The 18,671-nt window shown below is 36.0% G+C and overlaps 1 protein-coding gene across 1 annotated transcript in view; it reads right to left on the reverse strand.

Moving 5' to 3' along the window:
* Nucleotides 1-382: 382 nt before the first annotated feature.
* Nucleotides 383-18,671, reverse strand: part of LOC107078254 (vacuolar protein sorting-associated protein 8 homolog) — a 48,770-nt gene continuing 30,481 nt past the window's right edge. The window contains exons 31-45 of the mRNA XM_015354518.2: nucleotides 18,365-18,449; nucleotides 18,179-18,277; nucleotides 16,759-16,851; nucleotides 15,976-16,022; nucleotides 15,364-15,511; nucleotides 14,287-14,376; nucleotides 13,501-13,561; nucleotides 12,269-12,378; nucleotides 9,487-9,568; nucleotides 8,431-8,513; nucleotides 7,553-7,633; nucleotides 6,566-6,732; nucleotides 4,917-5,064; nucleotides 3,170-3,241; nucleotides 383-1,242 (exon numbers count right to left, since the gene is read on the reverse strand). Coding sequence (XP_015210004.2) covers nucleotides 1,099-1,242; nucleotides 3,170-3,241; nucleotides 4,917-5,064; nucleotides 6,566-6,732; nucleotides 7,553-7,633; nucleotides 8,431-8,513; nucleotides 9,487-9,568; nucleotides 12,269-12,378; nucleotides 13,501-13,561; nucleotides 14,287-14,376; nucleotides 15,364-15,511; nucleotides 15,976-16,022; nucleotides 16,759-16,851; nucleotides 18,179-18,277; nucleotides 18,365-18,449 — 1,510 coding nt within the window. The 3' untranslated portion in view covers nucleotides 383-1,098. The remainder of the gene's footprint in view (nucleotides 1,243-3,169; nucleotides 3,242-4,916; nucleotides 5,065-6,565; nucleotides 6,733-7,552; nucleotides 7,634-8,430; nucleotides 8,514-9,486; nucleotides 9,569-12,268; nucleotides 12,379-13,500; nucleotides 13,562-14,286; nucleotides 14,377-15,363; nucleotides 15,512-15,975; nucleotides 16,023-16,758; nucleotides 16,852-18,178; nucleotides 18,278-18,364; nucleotides 18,450-18,671) is intronic.

Genomic DNA, 18,671 nt, shown 5'->3' on the forward strand with positions numbered 1-18,671 from the left:
TGCTTAAGCAAATGAACACGAATGAGCATGGCCAACATACTACAGTAGATAAGACACAATTACATTCCTTCTTCTTTAGCAGACACAGAAGTAAGCTGTTAACCTATACCTGCTACAGAAAGAAAGTCAAAATACTCAATCATCCATTCATGTCTAATTGCTTTTTCCAATTACAGGGTCTTAACATTTGCTAAATAAGTAAAACAAAATGCTTTGGTACAGTACATGCAACACAATGGTAGCCCACCTGATCTACAGTACATTAACTATAAATTACCCTAGATCAGGAAAGGGTAACTTCAACCTTTAATAATCAAAGTATTTAGTATTATGGTTTTTAGGTATATTTACCAAATAAGATGTAAAAACAAGAAACTTAACCTTTAATTAAAAAAATTAGTTCACTTTATTAATATCAGACATTAAATGGAAATTCAAAAACCTTGCAGTCCTCAAATATTGGAGTTATCCCTAACACAAGATATCTAGTAAGGAATTAATGCCAGACTTAATAGAGTGAAAATGATAGTAAGTTGCACTCAATAGATATCCATCAGTGTTAATAAGATATTATGCTCAATAGACATTCACAAAATGTTCTCTCCCATTTATTTGTATTACTGTATGTCATGCTGTGTAGTCTACAGCAACTATTAGGAAAATTAACAGCTCAAGCTCTTTTAACTATGGCTATTTGTACTTCTAGAAAGTTTTAAATCATTGTTTGCTATATTTATTTTTTTGCATAAAGAAATACAAATTCCCCTTAAGAGCAAGTCAGACATTTTACATGAAATTCCTTTACTCCCTTCTTTGATAGGGAAAACAGCAGCATTCTTTTCTTTTGTTATGTTTTTAACATACATAAGTAATATTACTGAACGTGGGTATACATTTGCAATATTGTGTATTAAACAGAAATGATGAACAGTATATACTATATATTATATAAAAAACTGTTATAGCTCTTCAATTTTAAAAACGGTGTACAGTGAGTTTCAAAATTTAAATTAAGTAATGTTTTTAATATATTGCTACAAAAAGAAATGATCTTAAATTCCTATAAATATAGCCATCCTTATTCTAAACATTTTGTCATTACTCTATTAGTGGTGGTGGTGCCAATTGAAGCTTAAAGTCTGGCTGCTCAAAGATTCCAGATTGTCTAAAGATGTCAGCCTCTGGCTTAAAAGAATCCAGGCTGGCCGAGGTATGCCTTGTGAGCTCCATCAAGACGGAAATCTGTTTAATAAAAAGGGAAATGCATTTTAGAGAAGATCATGATGCAAATAAACTGGCCTGAAAAGGTCTGAAATCTTTAAAACTGCCCATGACAGAAAACAAACAACACAAAACTGTTTTTGACAACACAATGTGCAACATCTGCACTGTAAGACAGGAGAGGCAACTGTTTTGCAGTAACTGGAAATTTACAGAACGTGTGGTCATGCATTCTCCAGAACACGGCGACCACATGCGGTCAGGCTTGTTTCTTTCTTTTTTTTTTTAAACTGGAAGATAAGTGCTGGTGCCGCTGAAGTTCCCCATCTGTGTCCCTTTGGCTTTTATCAGGTATTAAGCCCATCTCTTCCTGCAGTAAGAAGGATTCTTACCTCACCTTCTCCCACTGAGCCAGTGGGCTCTCCCTTTCACTCTTTTGTCATGTCAAACAACCAGAAAATAAAAATCCAGCCTTTCAATCCAAGACTGACACCATCACTATTCTTGGAGATTCTTCTTAAATATTTAAACACATCAATTTATCAGTGCTAACCTCTCACACTGGCAAATGGTTTAAATACTTCTGTGTGTGAGATGACATTTATGTAGGGAGTTTTGCAGATACTCCATATGTTCTATGTAAGATACCGTACACAATTTGGAATATACCCCCATTAACTGCCCTCCGAGACATGAGTAAGAGTTCCATTTCGTTTTTACTTTATTGAAGCCCTCACTTCATTTACAGCAAAACCATTAAAAAGTACATTTGGGCTGTGGTGCAGAATGTAGTCAAATTATTTATAAATTCAGTTTCCTCTATTTTTTTATATTTTAATACTTCAAACTGAGAAGCCTGCTGCCAAAGCAAGAGATATGTACAAGAAACCTGAGTCAATGTGATGAAAACTTGCGGAACAAAAAATACCACAGTCTAAAGATGGATCTGACTGTGGTCCAGGGAACTTTCAACACCCAAGATATGTTTTTATATCTCTGAACAGGTCTATGTCTGCTCACAATTCTATCACAGAATTGTACAGACAGCTCCTTGGTCTTCACGGCAAAGTTTCTGCTCTGACACGCACTGTCAACTGAGAGACATTATACAGATGGGTGTATTAATTCTGAAATGATGTCAACCAACAGAACTGGCCACAGTTGGGCTCCATTCAAGTTTCAGAATGATCCCACAGAGAAATGAGATGTGCCTGGGCTCAGTTTGGAGTGTCATAGCAAAGGGAGAAAATAATTAAATCTTGAAGTGAGAATAACAGTTCAGCATTTTTTCATTGCATTAAAAAAGTTCCAGAACATTTGGCATTATAGATTCATATTTTGAGCTGTGACAAGAAAAAAAAACAAGAATGTATTTTTAATAGAGTCTGCAAATCATAATTTGTGAAAAAAATTGAGGGGGGTGAATACTTTCTAAAGGCACTGCGTTCACTTCCTTGTATTCACCTCCTTTCAGAGTTACAATGTGATCAGAGCTTTATGTGGATCTTTGTGATATATAAAAGGAGCCCGAGTGAAATAATAACATAAACGTTTGTTGGGGCTCTGTGTCCAGTTCAGTGGTAGGTGAAATGAAATTCTTATGTGGAATGAAAAGTCCCATATACTATACATGTACTATTATTAAGCTTTTACAAATGAGACCCTATATGGCACCAGCAAAGCAGTCAAACCAATGACTTAGGCATCTAAAGAAATGAAAAGATTACCAGTGACTGTAAAATATATCACCCCATCTGGCTGTATCACGACCAAACTGTTACCAGTGTCACACACTGGTGTACTTGAAACTAAGGTCAATGAATACTGCTCTTCATACTTAGCCTTTGTAATCACCACTTCTGAATCCTAACATGGACATTACACAAATTAATTTAATTATTTAATTAATAATCATTAATAAACAGAATAGGGAAAGAACAAAACATACCCTTGAAGGATTCTTAAATGTTCTTTTAAAACAGTCAGCTGCTTCGATTTGTCCTGGATCCATTTTAAAGCACTGAGAAGTAAAACCACAAAATTATGTCCGTATGTATTTTCATGGCACTTCACTCTGATAACCAAGAATACTTTCACATGGTCAGTCACAAATACATTTGACAAGGCTGATAGGGTTTTCATTATTGTAAAGAGAAGTAACACCGAAACATGAAGATGATAAGCCTCTAACTTATTTTAAACAAAGCCAGGGATCTCAGCTTTTTGATGCAAGTATTTTTAAATACAAAGTAATGCTAGTGTCAACACGTAGGCTAGCTGGGTTTAGGGTGGTTAAAAAAAAAGAATAGTTCCAAACTTGTTCACTACAACTTGTGCTGAAATGAAATGCCATTTTTTTATTTCAGAAAAAAAAGCAGCTTTGATTGTACAATTGGTCTAACGGTAGTCTAACGTTTCTATTCAAGGTTGCTCATGTAGGTTCAGACAACAGCAAGTTTCCATTTCTGGACCACTGACCAGCTTTACTCAAAATTCTATTATGGAGAGACTATAGATACTGTACCTCAGCAGCCAAAATCACCTGAAGCAATAAGAGACCTGTAATGATTCCATCTTTAACCTCTGCCATTGGCAATATTTATTACTGTATATCCTACAACTGTAGAACAAAATGGTACACCACTCAATTTCTAGAATACAAAACTAAGCACAAAATCACTATCAATTCACATATAAGTGTTCTCTGATCTACGTCAAAGCCAGCCTTCTAATCAAGCTGCCTGTCCCCAAAATCTTTAAGAGGATATTGTATCTAATACTAATGTATCTCTGTGGTCCCTTTACTTACAAACAATATTGACACAGATGTTAAGAAAGAAGCCATAGTGACACCCACACAACACTTACTCAAAAGAAGCCAGAGGTTGTTGAAACGGTCAGAATCTAGTATGACTACACTTAATGATCTCATTGGTGTTGAAATCTTGTTTTGTTATTCACAAAAAATAGCACAATTAAAAACATTTATGTCTGAATGCACTGTCAGAATTAAGAAGCAGATGACAAGAGAAAATAAATTTAACAGATAAGGATTTAGTGTCCTTGGCTTGGAACTAGTACATACAGAAATAATAAAGACTGCCTATTTACTAATTTTATGGGCATACTCCATATACATCGATTTCACAATTACATGAAACCCAAATAGGGTTTATCAAATTATGCGCAAAAGAAAACTCTCCTAGCAGAATTTTAAAACTGCAATGAAACTAAACTGTTTTTAGCCAGCAGCTATATCACCCTGCAACTCACAACAAGCAACCCACTGAAGCTCAGCAGGTGTGAGCCTGGTCAGTACCTGGATGGGAGACCTCCTGGGGAAAACTGAGGTTGCTGCTGGAAGAGGTATTAGAGGGGCCAATGGGGGGGCACTCACCCTGCAGTCTGTGTGGGTCATAATGCCCCAGTAAAATAAGCCTTTAACGATCGTGGCCTCTTAATAATCCCCATCTATGAACTGGCTTCATCACCCTGTTCTCCTCCCCACTGATAGCTGATGTGTGGAAAGTGTTCTGGCGCACTATGGCTGCCATCACATCATCCAGGTGGATGCTGCACATTGGTGGTGGAGGGGAGTCCCCATTACTTGTAAAGCGCTTTGAGTGGAGTGTCCAGAAAAGAGCTACTGTATACAAGTGTAAACAATTATTATCAATGCTTGCAGAAGTCTGTACCTGGGAGCCTTGGTTCACACTCCCAGGTGTGATGGAAGTCCACCTCTTGTTAGGAGACAGGCACTTGAAGCAGGCCCACTGCTCTGTCCATCCCTCCTGTTCCCGCAGACTGCTCTGCAGACACGCTGAGTGATACACATGCCCACAACTGTACAGACACACACACAGACAAGGGCTGTTACAAGTGTAAACAGATTTTTGACAATCCTTCTATTCTCATAACATTCTCTAGGTGTTCTTTTGGGCTATTGGGCTCTTTCCACAGCACTAAAATTTTCTAAATTTTAGTTTTTGTGTATGGAGACTGCTCTGAGGCTAATCACATAGAACATTCCAGGGTGATGCTTCTGTTCACTTCTCTTCATGTGCAAAGGAATACCTGTTTGTGACAAGAACCAAGTTTTGCTCTGAAATGCAGGGAGGTGAAAGACGGGAGACCTGAATGGGCATTTGTTCAAAATTCTGTTGGACTGAAATTAAAAGAATTCTATTCCAAATGTATTATTACACAAAAGTATATAAATGGTATATACTATAAATGTTAACTCTGTTAACCCAGTTATGCCTTCACTACAGTGACCAATGCAGTTTGGGTTGGGGCTCATGAGATATAGATTCGCAAGTGTATGCCCACATTTACTTCCTTACTTCGCAGACCACAAATACTGTAGGCAACACTGGTTCATTAATGTAGAATCACTAAAGCTTTCACATGAATAGTGAAATAGCAAATTTAGAACTAGTGAAAGTCGAGGTTTGTACATAAATTAGTTTCATGTTGAACAGAAAAAGTTCATTTTCTGCCACAATTGTAGCTTCAACACAGTGGCACAAAGTTGAGCATTGCTGCCTCATAGGCCTGGGGCCCTGGGTACAATTCCCTGGGGTGCTATCTGAATGGAGTTTGCATGTTCTACCCATGTTTACAAATGCTTTTCCTCTGGGTGCTCTAGTTTCCCACCTAAAGTCCAAAGACTTAGGTTAATTGGCGTCTGGAAAAAAATGCCAGGTGTGAGTGTGCACACACTGGCATCTGCTTTGCACCCAGTGCTTCCTGCGATAGGCTCCTTGCTATGGTAAGCCCTGAACTGGATAAGCAGTTATTGAAAGTGATGTGATGTGAAGTAACATATCTGGTCAGACCCAGAGTTTAATACTACTGTACTAGGCACATCTCTGTGCATCTGATCTGCTCCAGAAACCTCAAAACAAAAGACTTTTGTTTTTGCATATGATGTTTGAATACTCCTAGGAAATCCAGGGACTGAGATTACCATAATAATCATGGAGTTTGACCTGGATTAATAGGTATCAAGCAAATTGATCCAGGTCAATGTGATATATGTATTCTGACAATGGACTTAAACTACCAGCACAGACACATGTCTGTGGACCTGTGGGAAAAAACATATCCTGATATGGGCATCTTCAGAGATCTTGAGAGATCAAGAGAGTAATATCACATTTGGTAAAAGAAGACCTATTTCACAAAAAATGTTCTGAATTGAAACGTTGAGACATTTGGTGTAAAATACCCTCCACTATTTGAATGTCTGCTGAATCACAGTACATGATACACCAGGTGTGAAATAGGATGCTTCAGATCTGCTTATGAGGGCCTTTTTATTTAAGAAGGGTTAATGAATCACCTGAAAACAAGCACCCCGGACCCAGCTGCTCCATGACTGTAGGGCTGTGAACACACTGCGCACTTCTTGTGTGCGGGAGTCAGGCCGCGGCTAACTGTGATCTTCAGGCTACATAGTGACGAATGGAGATCTTGGCTCAGGAGGCTTCTGGTTGTCTCCAACAGGGTCTGTGAAGGCGCATTAAGAAACACAATGTAATCAGAACGAGGCTCATGCAGAAAAGTAAACAGCAAGTAAAAAACACTTTCCTTGTGTAGCATTACATTCCGATTTCTCTTTTTTTGCAATTGTTGTTCTTGTTTTAGTTTAAGTCCTCTGACCTAAAAGTCACCTTTCTGTAAGCTTCCCATACTGTGATAAAGTTTAAAATCTTAAGAAGGATAGTTCAAGAATTTAATTTATACGTCTCATTCTATTTGAAGTGTATTGATTTAAATCTTCCCATAGAGGCATTTATCAATCTAAATAAGTGACCTTTTTCACTAAAGAATTACATATTTTCATGGACGAGAGAACAATCTTTTTACATGTCATGTTATCAAAAAGTAATCCATTTAGAGGGAAGATAAAAGACAACTCAGAATCTGCACATTTACAAAACTAGGTTTGTAAAAATAAAACTATTAATTACAAAATAGTTATAGATAGATACCTAAAATTATCTATTGTATCAATTGATATCAGGGGCAAATGGTGATTTATAATAAAGTAATAGAAGTTTAAAATACTTTGTAAGCAATATTAAATATTTCCAATCTGATTACAAAACTAAAATTGTAAACTTAACTTCAAACTAACCTTGAATAGCAGGCAAATGCTGCTTAGGAAAAGCAGTTATTTTTTGCAGAAAGCAAAAAAACCCCAAAGTAACATACTTGGTAAAATAATCTTGAAAATAAAATGGAATCTTTGTAAAAAGATAGTACAAAAATATAACCTAATTCATTGCAGTGTGGCTCTGTGCTCAAGAGAAAAAAATGTATTTACTTTCTCATAAGTGTAAGCATCAAACATCTTAAAGATTAGGGTCCTTATTTCTCCATAATTATTAAAGGTGTGAACTGTATCCTGCAAAACAAGATAAAAGAAGATGCAGATAAAAGAGATGCCAATACCAAGTTTACCATGGTGATAAAAATGGAACTAAACTGTTATAGATTGCATTAAATCCCTCATGTACACAAAAAAACAAGTTTTTGAATTTTTGTGAATGAAATAATAGTTGAAACTAACTACTTTAGTTTTAATAAGTAAAAGAAGTGCTATAGTCTTTATAAATCTTCAAAATTGATAAATTAATTATACAAAGATGATAAGGACAGAAAGCCAATCAAACCCAATATTGTAAACCTTAAGCTTAAACTAGGACCAGAGCCTCAAATTTCTCTTGCTGGCTAGGATGCTAACCCACACAAAAACTAGCAAGATGGAAACCTACAGTGCAGGCTGACTCCATGATTGGTATCAACCTATTGATAACAAAAAAAACTTTTCACCAAGAAAGAACAGCAAGAAAATAAACAACAATTAACACATACAAAACAAAGGAGCTCACTAATGAAGAAAGGAAAGGAGAGGGGAAAGGTAACTGAGCAGGTTTTGAAGATTTCAAACTTCTTGCATTAGCAAAACACAACCACACCTTCTGGAGGAACAAAGTCAGTGCGTGAATTCAACCATATGCTTATCTAAGAGTATCTCAGCCTGTAATTAGACCGGCCAGCAAAAGACTGTGTTCCACTTTATCCGAACAATAAAATAAGAGATCAAATTTGAAAAATAATTCAATCAGAAAGGAATGTGAAGGAAAAGTCTCTCTCATCACAGAAAGTTAAAGAGCCAAAAAAGCCAAAGAAATCCAGTACCTGCATAAGCTTTTGTAGAATATCCATAAGAGGAATGTATGAAGTCATTGCTTCCAAAACCTCTTTAGTCAGATCTTTGATACCTACAGTTGAAAAAAAAAACATTATTGCAATTCACACAAAGGGTGATAATGAATGGGTTTCCAAATAATGTACATCCATAAAATCATACTGTACACAAACTCTTAAAAAGCACCATTTAGAATAGCCATATTCTAAGAAATGCAGATGAATATTTCTTATGAACTTATTTCAACTTAAAAAAATAAGAACAGGTTAATATTTCTAACAAACCTTAATATAAAACAGCTTGGTTATTTCAAAATTAATATTTTTTCTTGACAGAACTAAACTGTTTTACCAGGGAGGGCTGCTTTAAGAGACTGTTATTGGAAATTAGATTTTTAAAGGCTTTCTTATAATTCCTCTTTCAATACATGCAATTCTTAAAAAAAACCATTACACTGAAAGCAAAACATTTTATTTGGATTTTGATATAAGGGCATGAAGTAGGAGCACAGATTATAAAACAATCAGTAAAAGAAAATTTCAGTGACAGCCTTGTGATTAAAAACTTGGAATCATTACTGCACTCAACCAAAGTTCTAGATTCTTCAGTCTACAAAATGCTGCATAAATTTCATGAGTGAGACTTGATGGTAAATAGCTTAGGACTGGCTGAGGACAGCTGCTTGCTAATTTGTAAGTCTTCCATGGGATTTTGAATCAAGTTAGGAATTGTATCTTCCATATGGAATTGCTCAGTGACTATAAGGCATTTTTTCTTTGGTACTGTTGAACACAATAAATAAATGGCTGCTTCTCTATCACCCTTTTAAAACAAGATTCTACGTAAAAAAAGCCCATCCCACAAAGGGTTGTAAAAGCAACCAGTCACACAGGAAATGCAAATTCATGACACTTCTACTTATGCAGAACTACTTTTTTTAGATGAGGCAAACAGAAGGTTCTAAAATATCACTTCTAAATTAATCCATCCTCTAGTCATCAAACCATTTGTCAAAGCAAATTCAAAGACTTTGACTCTGCTCTCACCTCTAACAAATGCAAGTGGAGGTTTCGACATCAAGTGCAGTGTTGGTGACATCGTAAAGTCTAAAATGGGAAACCATAACTCCTGCCATTAAAAAAAAACAACAATTTCAGAAAAAGACCGTTCTGAAAGTTTTGCAGAGAAGCTAACACCATTTGACAGTAATGAGAACCTGAGCTCAGAGCTCTCTTCTCTCTACTATTTTTGTGTTTGTATTTGACCTATTGTTTGATTTTTACCGATTTTCCCTCCTGACCTATTTCAAATCATGGGGACCTGGATAAGATAAGGACTCCTCTCCTGCTTCTTCTTTAAGAAGAAACTGAGAAGACTTTATTTTTCCTAAACTGGCTAAAGAGGTCACTGTGCTCCTGGAGCCAATGGATCACCAAACTGCTGGTAAAAACTGAAATCGAGCCAGTGACCAGTTTGCAGCAATTATTGTGTACACACTCAGATGACAACTAATTCAACAGCTGGTTTCTATCCTGTAATTTGTCTTGGATTAACAATACACTCAAAAATAATATTGAATACTTGTGAAGCAAAATTGGGAATTGGGAGCAAAATGTAGCTGAGCTGGAAGATCAAGACAAAACAACTCTTCAGGATCTGAGTGGAATGATCCAGTTGGGAATCCTGAACAATGAAATCCCAACATGGTCTCCAGAGCTGGTACAGAGACACTTAGTTGTGGAGTGGAACCACAGAACATGGAGATTATAGATCTGAAGAGCATGACAGGGCCTCATTTTTTCCAACTTTTGAAAGAAAGCAGGCAGTCTAGTCCTCTGCATTGGTAGGATGGATTAATGTTGTGCTTCTACCACATTACCCAAAGTCCAGAGGCGATGTGCTTTTGCGATAGAGAGGAAATCACTGAAGCTGGATGGATGCTAATTTTTGAATATATACAATAATTTATTAGTCATGTGATGTAAGAACTATTTTGATGCTTGTTGACTGGATTGTTTGGGAGAACATCAGTGATATAGGTTCAGATCATAACTGCGTCAATCTCACAGATTTGACAAATGGGGGTTCTGCACCTCCCATGGGGTTTTCTCTTTTACAAGGGGAGACTCTTATTGCCGAGCACTGGGATGGGTACTCTATAAAAGAGAAAGATTAAAAACTTCTATAGGACACACCTATAGTCTATACAGACGATATATTTTATTCTTTGCTTTTGTGAAACAACTGCTACAATTCTTAAAAGACCTTTATTCCTTATTGATATCAGATTTTGTTACTGCTAGACATGGCTATTGTTTGTATTTGTCCTGAATGGTTGAGGGGTAAATTATCCCCACCAAATTGGGATCCATGGTGATATTGGCAGGGGACTGCACAGACTTGGAATGCTGCAATGGGCTTTCTCTTTAGCTAAATGTCTGTATTTTAGGGGTCCTTAGTTTGAAAGGCAAGAGGTGTCACTGATGGGCTCTCAGTGCTGTACGGACAAGGTAGCACAAAACTTTATCAGCCATAATCCTTTATGTTTCTCAATCCTTAGGTATCTCCGCTTCATATTGTTTTCAGAGCTCACGGTGACAGAGAGCCCTTGCTGTTTCCAGTAACTATACTTAACTATGACCTGCAGTACTGCTTTTCTAACTAAAATAAAAAAAAATTAAAGAAAGTCACCATCAATATTAAAAGCCCTTAGAGCTCCGAAATTATGATTGAAATTGATCTTTCAACTGAAACAAATGCAGTTGACCAATATTATTACCTCACGTACATACATTTTAAATTGTACTTCCCTTGGAAAAAACATTTTCGCTTACGTCACTGCCATTTTGCAAACTCTGTCCTGGTCCAGAGAGGTATTGATGCAAAGCAGGATACAGCCTTTTGCACAGGTGAGTAGCTCAGCTATACAATGACTTTCTGGATAATATTCCAGCTTCCACATGTAGGTGAGCACAGCTCAGTAGCAGTCAAAGAATACAATATCTTACCATGAAGAATTCAAAGGCTTCTTCCAGAAGCAAAACTGTTTTTCTTTGGGGACTAAGAATCATGGGCAGCAGTGGTTAGCATTGTTGCCTTGTAGTGCTAAGGTCCTACGTTCAATTCCTGAGATGCTATCTGTGTGGAGTTTGTATGTTCTACCCACATCTGCTCTGGTTTCTTCTCATAATCCAAAGACATACTGGTAGGCTAATTGGCTTCTGAGAAAATTGACCCTGGTGTGACTGTTTGTATCTGTATCTGCCCTGCGATGGACTGGCATCCTGTCCAATGTGTATCTTGCCATTCTCCCATTGCAGATCTTACCAAGTTAAGTGACTCCACTTGCAACCCTGTACTGGTTAAGTTGAATAGGAAATGGACGGATGGACAAAGAATCCTGCTTGTATTTAGAACTATGTCATTTAGTACAGATGATCACAAGTTAACATTAACAATTAATTTAATTGACACTAAATCAGGAACAGATAAATCATTCCTGAAGTTGAATCTACTGAACTATATGCCATCACTCATGCAGATATAGATATAAATAGCTTAATCAATTATATTAACAAGCAGAATCCATGTAACAAGTGAGGAGAAATTTACAGTACCCTTATATTAAAGGAATTACCATCCATACTAGAAATGAAAAGCAGCAAAGCAGTGTGACTGAGCATATTGTTTGGAATACTTTAGTAAGTTTAACCTTTCTTATTTCCTTGAATGTCTCATCTCCCATTATCTATTGCAATTACTGAATGTAACAAAATCAACAATATATAACATACATACAAACCACATCAACAACACAGCATTCCGCACCTTTCTCTGTTTGATATCCAGAGTAACAGATGCCCGCTGACAGAAAGCAATAAGGTTCTGCACTAATGTGTGAGCTGTGGACAGCAATCCAGACTCTTCACTGTGGCTCTCTGAAAATGAGAGATCACAAAGTGATTGACTTGAAGATTAAAATATGCCTTCCTTAATTTAATGGGCAAATCAACCTCCCCCAAACAATGCGAAAAATGTACTGTATTTAAAGCCATCAAAAGCATAGACAAAGAAAACTGGATAAGATGGACTAAATGGCCTCCACTCTTTTGTACATTTCAATATTTTCTTACATACTTGAGCCCTCTCCTCCAGAAAAATATACAATTAGATGAATAAGCTAGTATGTTGTGCACACTGACTCATTGCTCACAATGAAGTCATCATCTGATTTAGTATGCAATAAACTATAAAAATTAATTAAATAATGTATAAACTCATCATCATTAAAGCTGCTTTAAGCTGTCCAATTTGGATCAGAACATCTCACTGACCACCTATTTATGTCTTAAGTTCAATAAGTTGCCTCTTAAAGTGTAACATTCTTTCAACTTAATGAAAAATTTACTGTACAGTAGACTGTCTGGCAATATAGAACTCACCTTATATTTAATTCAAAACTTATATGTTAAACTATATTATTTATTTTTTGGGATCAGAAATTGTTTTGAATTTTAATTCACCTAAGATATGGGCATTAACTGAATGAATTATGAATAAAAAACTTCTTGTTAAAAGTTCAATGAGCTTTCTTTGCAAGATTTCCAATGGACACCAGGGAAAAGCCTTTTGTTTTATTTCAATAGACAGGTTTATGGGCAGGCATGTGACATGTGAACTAATCTTTACAGAAGGCACAGTAATATCGCTGCATGTGTTTCAATGAGTAACACAGGATATGAATCCAAGTGATTGAGCAGCTTAAAAGGCATATTTACTTTACAAGTAATAGGTTTATTCCATGCTGAAAAAAAAGAAGAAAGAGAACACAACGTTTCGGCCGTGGAGCCTTCTTCAGGTGTGAGCTCACAAGAGAAACGTTGTGTTCTCTTTCTTCTTTTTTTTCAGCATGGAATAAACCTATTACTTGTTCCTTTGCAGCCTACGCATGCTGACGCAGCTACCCACCTGAAATATTTACTTTACGTTGCATTGCACAAATATATTGCATACACACAATTCTGGTTTAAACTCAGAGGTATATCCTTTACATAACTAACCTGTGCTTGTTTCAGCACATGTGGCAGACTGTGTCAAATTGTTGAGGCTTGATTTCAGGTCCTGAGAATGAGAAAGTAGATATAATCAAAACCACAGTCCTACTTAAATCACATATTTCTTAATATTTGTACTTTAAAGAACTGCTACTGTGCAATAAAGACACGTGACATTAAAGATGCTTACTGTTCACAGACAATTTAAAACCTTTACAGCTCTCATAAAGGATACAGAAAGCCAAACAGTCTTGCTATGACATATTCACAATGTATTATACAATGACTAATAGGCTAAATGTTGAAGTAGTATTAAGATTGCCGTTCTTGGATTTAGGACCTTGTTTTTGTCCTGGAGAAAAATGAATATTCTATGGGAAGATTGTAATGGACAATCAAAACAACAGTACACTCAGGTTTTATACTGAAGAATTTAAATACACAGTGAAGAAATAAAACCTGATAAATTATTGATATTAAGTGTTTTTTTTTTTAAATAATCATTTATATACAAATTGGGGAAACTAAAGACCCTGTGGCTTTTCAGGTGTATATATCAAAGCTTTATGGGGAGCTAAAAATATTTTGTCTATGTTCTTCAACGAGGTTAAGATTATTTCAGTTAACATTAATGGTTAATCTGCTGTATACAATAAATACAAATAACTATTCCAACTGAAATTTTCAGAACATTTCCTGTTAAATTTGGATGTGAATACTCTTAGTGTTTTGGTCCTGATACCATCTTTCAGCTCCGACTCACAGTGTTTCTTCACCCCATTAATCGCTTACCTCAAAGAGAACTGAAAAAGCTGCCTGTGTATTTCCTTGGCTCTCCAGTAGGTATGCCAGTGAATCATAAACTTTGTATTTGTGGACAATCTAAAAATATAATAAACATAATCTCACAACAATGTTGATTAAACAGCAATACACAAAACAACATATAATAAAAAAACAAATAACAACAGACTAGTACCAGTTCATAAGGAATCTATTAAAAAGCGTAAAATGCAATTGTATTTAAAGAACCCTTTTGATCAGATGCACCTGTAACATTCTAGACAAAAGGCATGTATTGTAAGTGCTGAACTAATGCTACTCCTAAGAAATTTAGTAGCTTTGATCTGTCTTATTTATTGAAAGGGGATTTTAGCACAGGCACATAATGGTAACACTTTAGGTCAGGGGATGTAAATGTCATTTTAAACACTTTTTACATGTAATATAAAGTATTAATAGATTGACACAAATGTGATTGCAATTACTGACCTTTAAAGCAGATTAATCTGGTTTAATCATAATCCTGAATATGGAGTGAATCATATCCTTAACTTTGGAAATCATAAACAATTCATACATTCCCAATATAGAGTAGAGTACCTACAATCAAAATTGTTTAGGGCATTCTTTATATTTTCCCTATACTGTACTCTGTTTACCTGAGACATTATGGCACCAATTCAGTCTAAATATTTTTTTTTCCATATAAACACTTATTATGCTTAAGCTTTGTCTTGAAGCTGAAATCACAATAGTCAGAACTGAATTTCAATAGTAGAAAATATTCTACAGTAAAAACATGCACTTCAATGTACAGTGCACCAGTTGATGCACAATAAAGAGTCATTCTGGCTCTTGTGATAAAATGCATTATACGCCTAGCACCATTCAATTGACTGTTGTTCTTTTTTGCTGCTTTTAATGCTTTGTTTTATATCACTGTTTCAATCTACAGCCCACATCCTTTACCAAATATTGTCTTCTTTCTGTGTCCACAAACCTTACTACCTATACAAGGAGATAAAGTTTACATATCACAAGTTGCCCACAAAGGATGGCAATTTAAATCCCCAGTATTTTGGATACCTCTGCTGCCTGCTCAGTCCTGTACGAGTCTGAGAGTTTGAGGAAAAGCAGGGCTTGTTCTGGATGGTTCTGGCACAACAGGTCTAAGTACAGCTCATGCACCTCGTGGTTTAGGAGACTTGAGTCTTTATAAGGCCAGGGATCTGCTCTGGAAGAGATAAACATAATAAAGCTGAATTAAATTGCTATTCTTCTGCCAACAGGCCCATCACTATAGTATAACTATTATTAAGACTTAATGCTGCCTGCTTTTCAACACTCCTTGATAACTTTTCACAGAAACTGAATTTACACTTCTTAAATGTGTTACATACTAATACTGAAGATGAAATACACCTTAATGTACTCAAACCATTTAAATGTAGTTCATTGATTTCAGACATACAGTAATTAATTTATATTTCCCAATCCAGGTTGATATAATCAACACACCACTTCGATAGGCAAGTGGCAACAAAGATCATATTAAATTAAGCAAACTAAACAATTGACCAATATACTGTATATCAACTTACAGAATTTCCAAAAACATATCATGAATGTTTGTAAAAACACTCATAGAAATTACAGTATTTCTCTTTTTGGTTTTACATAAGTTTTTTAGTTTTTTACCTGGGGTTCAATACTCCATGAAGGAAGTCAAAAAGTAACCTAGAATCCTGAGATGACATGAACAGAGATTTTTCTTACAAAAATATTTTATTTTGCTTTTCATAATGCAAACACAAAAACTGTACAACTGAAAACAGAAAGCAAGTAAAGATAATTAAAACTATTACTCATTATCCCTTTTACTGTATTTTGTGGTCCATTTTAAAAATGCATCCTTCTTTCCTCAAACTGTATTGTGGAAGGCTATGAAGATATCATAAAGAATTTCAAATTTATCTAATATGGATTCAAATATGGCTTCATAATCTCACTGTACATGTACATTTAACAAAATCAGACATCTGTTTTCAACAATTATCATCAAAAAGCCCTACAGTAGAAAAACCAAAAGCCTAGTGGCAGAAATTACATAGATTTTAATTTACCCATAAATGTTAAATTTCAAACTCAAAATCTGCCACTTCTTCCTACCTGCAAACTCTGATCATACATTTTCTAAATTACTTGTTAAACAAATGCATGACAATAACAACTGCTTCTTTGATATCAATGATTGGGCAGTACACGTAAAGTGAGGGCATGCTGTCAGGGTGGCAGTGGGGGAATTTACAGACAGAGAAGTCCACAAATACACACTGAAACCCTTCACCAAAGGTCAAATCTTAGCTTGTCTTTTTTTCCCCATCCTCCTACCTCCTAATTTAGTAAAATAATGTTTCTTAAGCAAGACTAGCTCTTTAATAGCAAATTAGAAATCTGACAGACTGTTAACCATTATACCACCTCTTGCAAGGTTTCTATGATGATGGGAACACTGTCTTGATAGTGCCGCAGTATTAACACAGACGTCTGGTCTGGGCTCAGTTCCAGGAGTTCCTGCAATAGAAGAATGAGTGAGAGATCTTGGGTTAAACAGCATGCATACATCCTGTGACTCTAGTATCTATTTTTGGTCTAGCTGTGAGCCACAGACTTGTCTGAACCCTCAACTCACATTTTTGCTAGTCTGATCATTTACTGGATTTCAGCTATTAAATGTCAGGAAATGTTTGTAAATTCATTTCAAGGAACTTAAAATTTCCATCTGCATTCTGCAAACAATAAAGAAAAGAAGTTAGAATACTATTTAAAGTTAGTTTTATTAGGCTATTGATATGTTACCGCATATGTATCTTTATTATCATATCACAGTCATTTTTATTATAGTATTGTTGATGACCTGGAACATGCCACATCTGTAGGACAGTGTCACTATTTAACCAACAGAAGTAGTCAGCGAAGTACTTAAAAATGCAAATAAAACACCAAATAAAGAGCCAAATAAGTGCAGCTTTAATAAATGTAAACAACTCAAGTGCAAACGAAAAAGAAAGGGCAAGACTCAACCACAAAACTGCTATACCACCAAGTACAGGGTACACACCATAAGCCCCACCACTGATCCTCTTGAAGGACAGGTAAATGTCCACTTAGACGGGTGGATCAACAAGCTCTGTAACCTGATACAAGACCATGGAACTGACCAGCTCAAGACAACATCGTTGATCCAGTAACGACAACCAGTAACACACACCAAAAAATTCAGGAATACTCATAAATACACGTAATACAAAAATAGATACTTATAAATACCAAATACATACAAATGTCCTATGTTGGCAGCTGCTCTTTTGACATGTGACAAAGGCCTAGCACAGCCCTTTATCACTTCTCTCTCTTCTGAAAATGAGAAGTCATTTTCAAAGAGTCACACATGACTGACGCCAGACGGCCAAACATTAGACTCTAACAGTCAGAACAGACAGAACAGTCAGAGCTCCCTTGGTTTCCACAACCTTTCCAACCTTACTTGCTCCTCGGAATGATCATCGTCCAGGGTTGGGTGTTGAGTCAAAAAGTCTGCTACCTGAATGGTAGCACCAGGGTGATGAATAATGTTGAGCTTGTGAGGTTGCAGCAAACGAGTCAAAAAATTAATTGATGTCCTTCACACTTTTTAGCCATTGTAAGGCCCAGTGACCTGTGCCAAGTATGAAAGATCTTTCCAGCATTCCTATTCTTATTCAAAAGATGCAACAGTCAATAAAACTGAAAATACTGAAAAATGCTTGAAATTGATTCCTTGAATTCACAGAACTCTAACGCTAATACCCGAGACTGGAAAATACTTTTTCAGTGTCCATTCAGTACTACTCCATCTTACCTGTATGTTGCAGAACAACTCATTTTGAAACAACACTTTTTCCTTCTCTGTGAGGTCAGCACGTGCTGCAATCTGACGTATGTAACTAAGTACTTGATCCTGTTGACATAAGACAGAATAGGTTGGAAAAGCATAAGTACAACACGCAGTAAGGGAAAAGTGGTTTCTTATTTTCAATTGATTTACCTTTCTTGCAGCATCCTTTAGGTAGCAAGCCAAAATTCTGTGATAAAGACGCTTTTCGTGAAATACAAACTCACACACCTGGTAGCTTTGGGGATAAAAATGGAAAAAAACAGCCCTGAGGTTACAGAATGAAAGAAACATGCTCCAGACTCCTGTTGGTACCAGGAAGATTAAAAAGTTTTATTTATAAATACTGTTAAGTACTATCCACGCACTAACACATTCAGTATAATGAACTGTTAGGAAAAATTTCATTTCAGATCTATGAACAGGTTTGACTGCACAAAAAGCAGAAAAACATCTTCCA

Source organism: Lepisosteus oculatus, chromosome 6 (assembly GCF_040954835.1).
Source record: "Lepisosteus oculatus isolate fLepOcu1 chromosome 6, fLepOcu1.hap2, whole genome shotgun sequence".
Taxonomy (NCBI): Eukaryota; Metazoa; Chordata; class Actinopteri; order Semionotiformes; family Lepisosteidae; genus Lepisosteus; species Lepisosteus oculatus.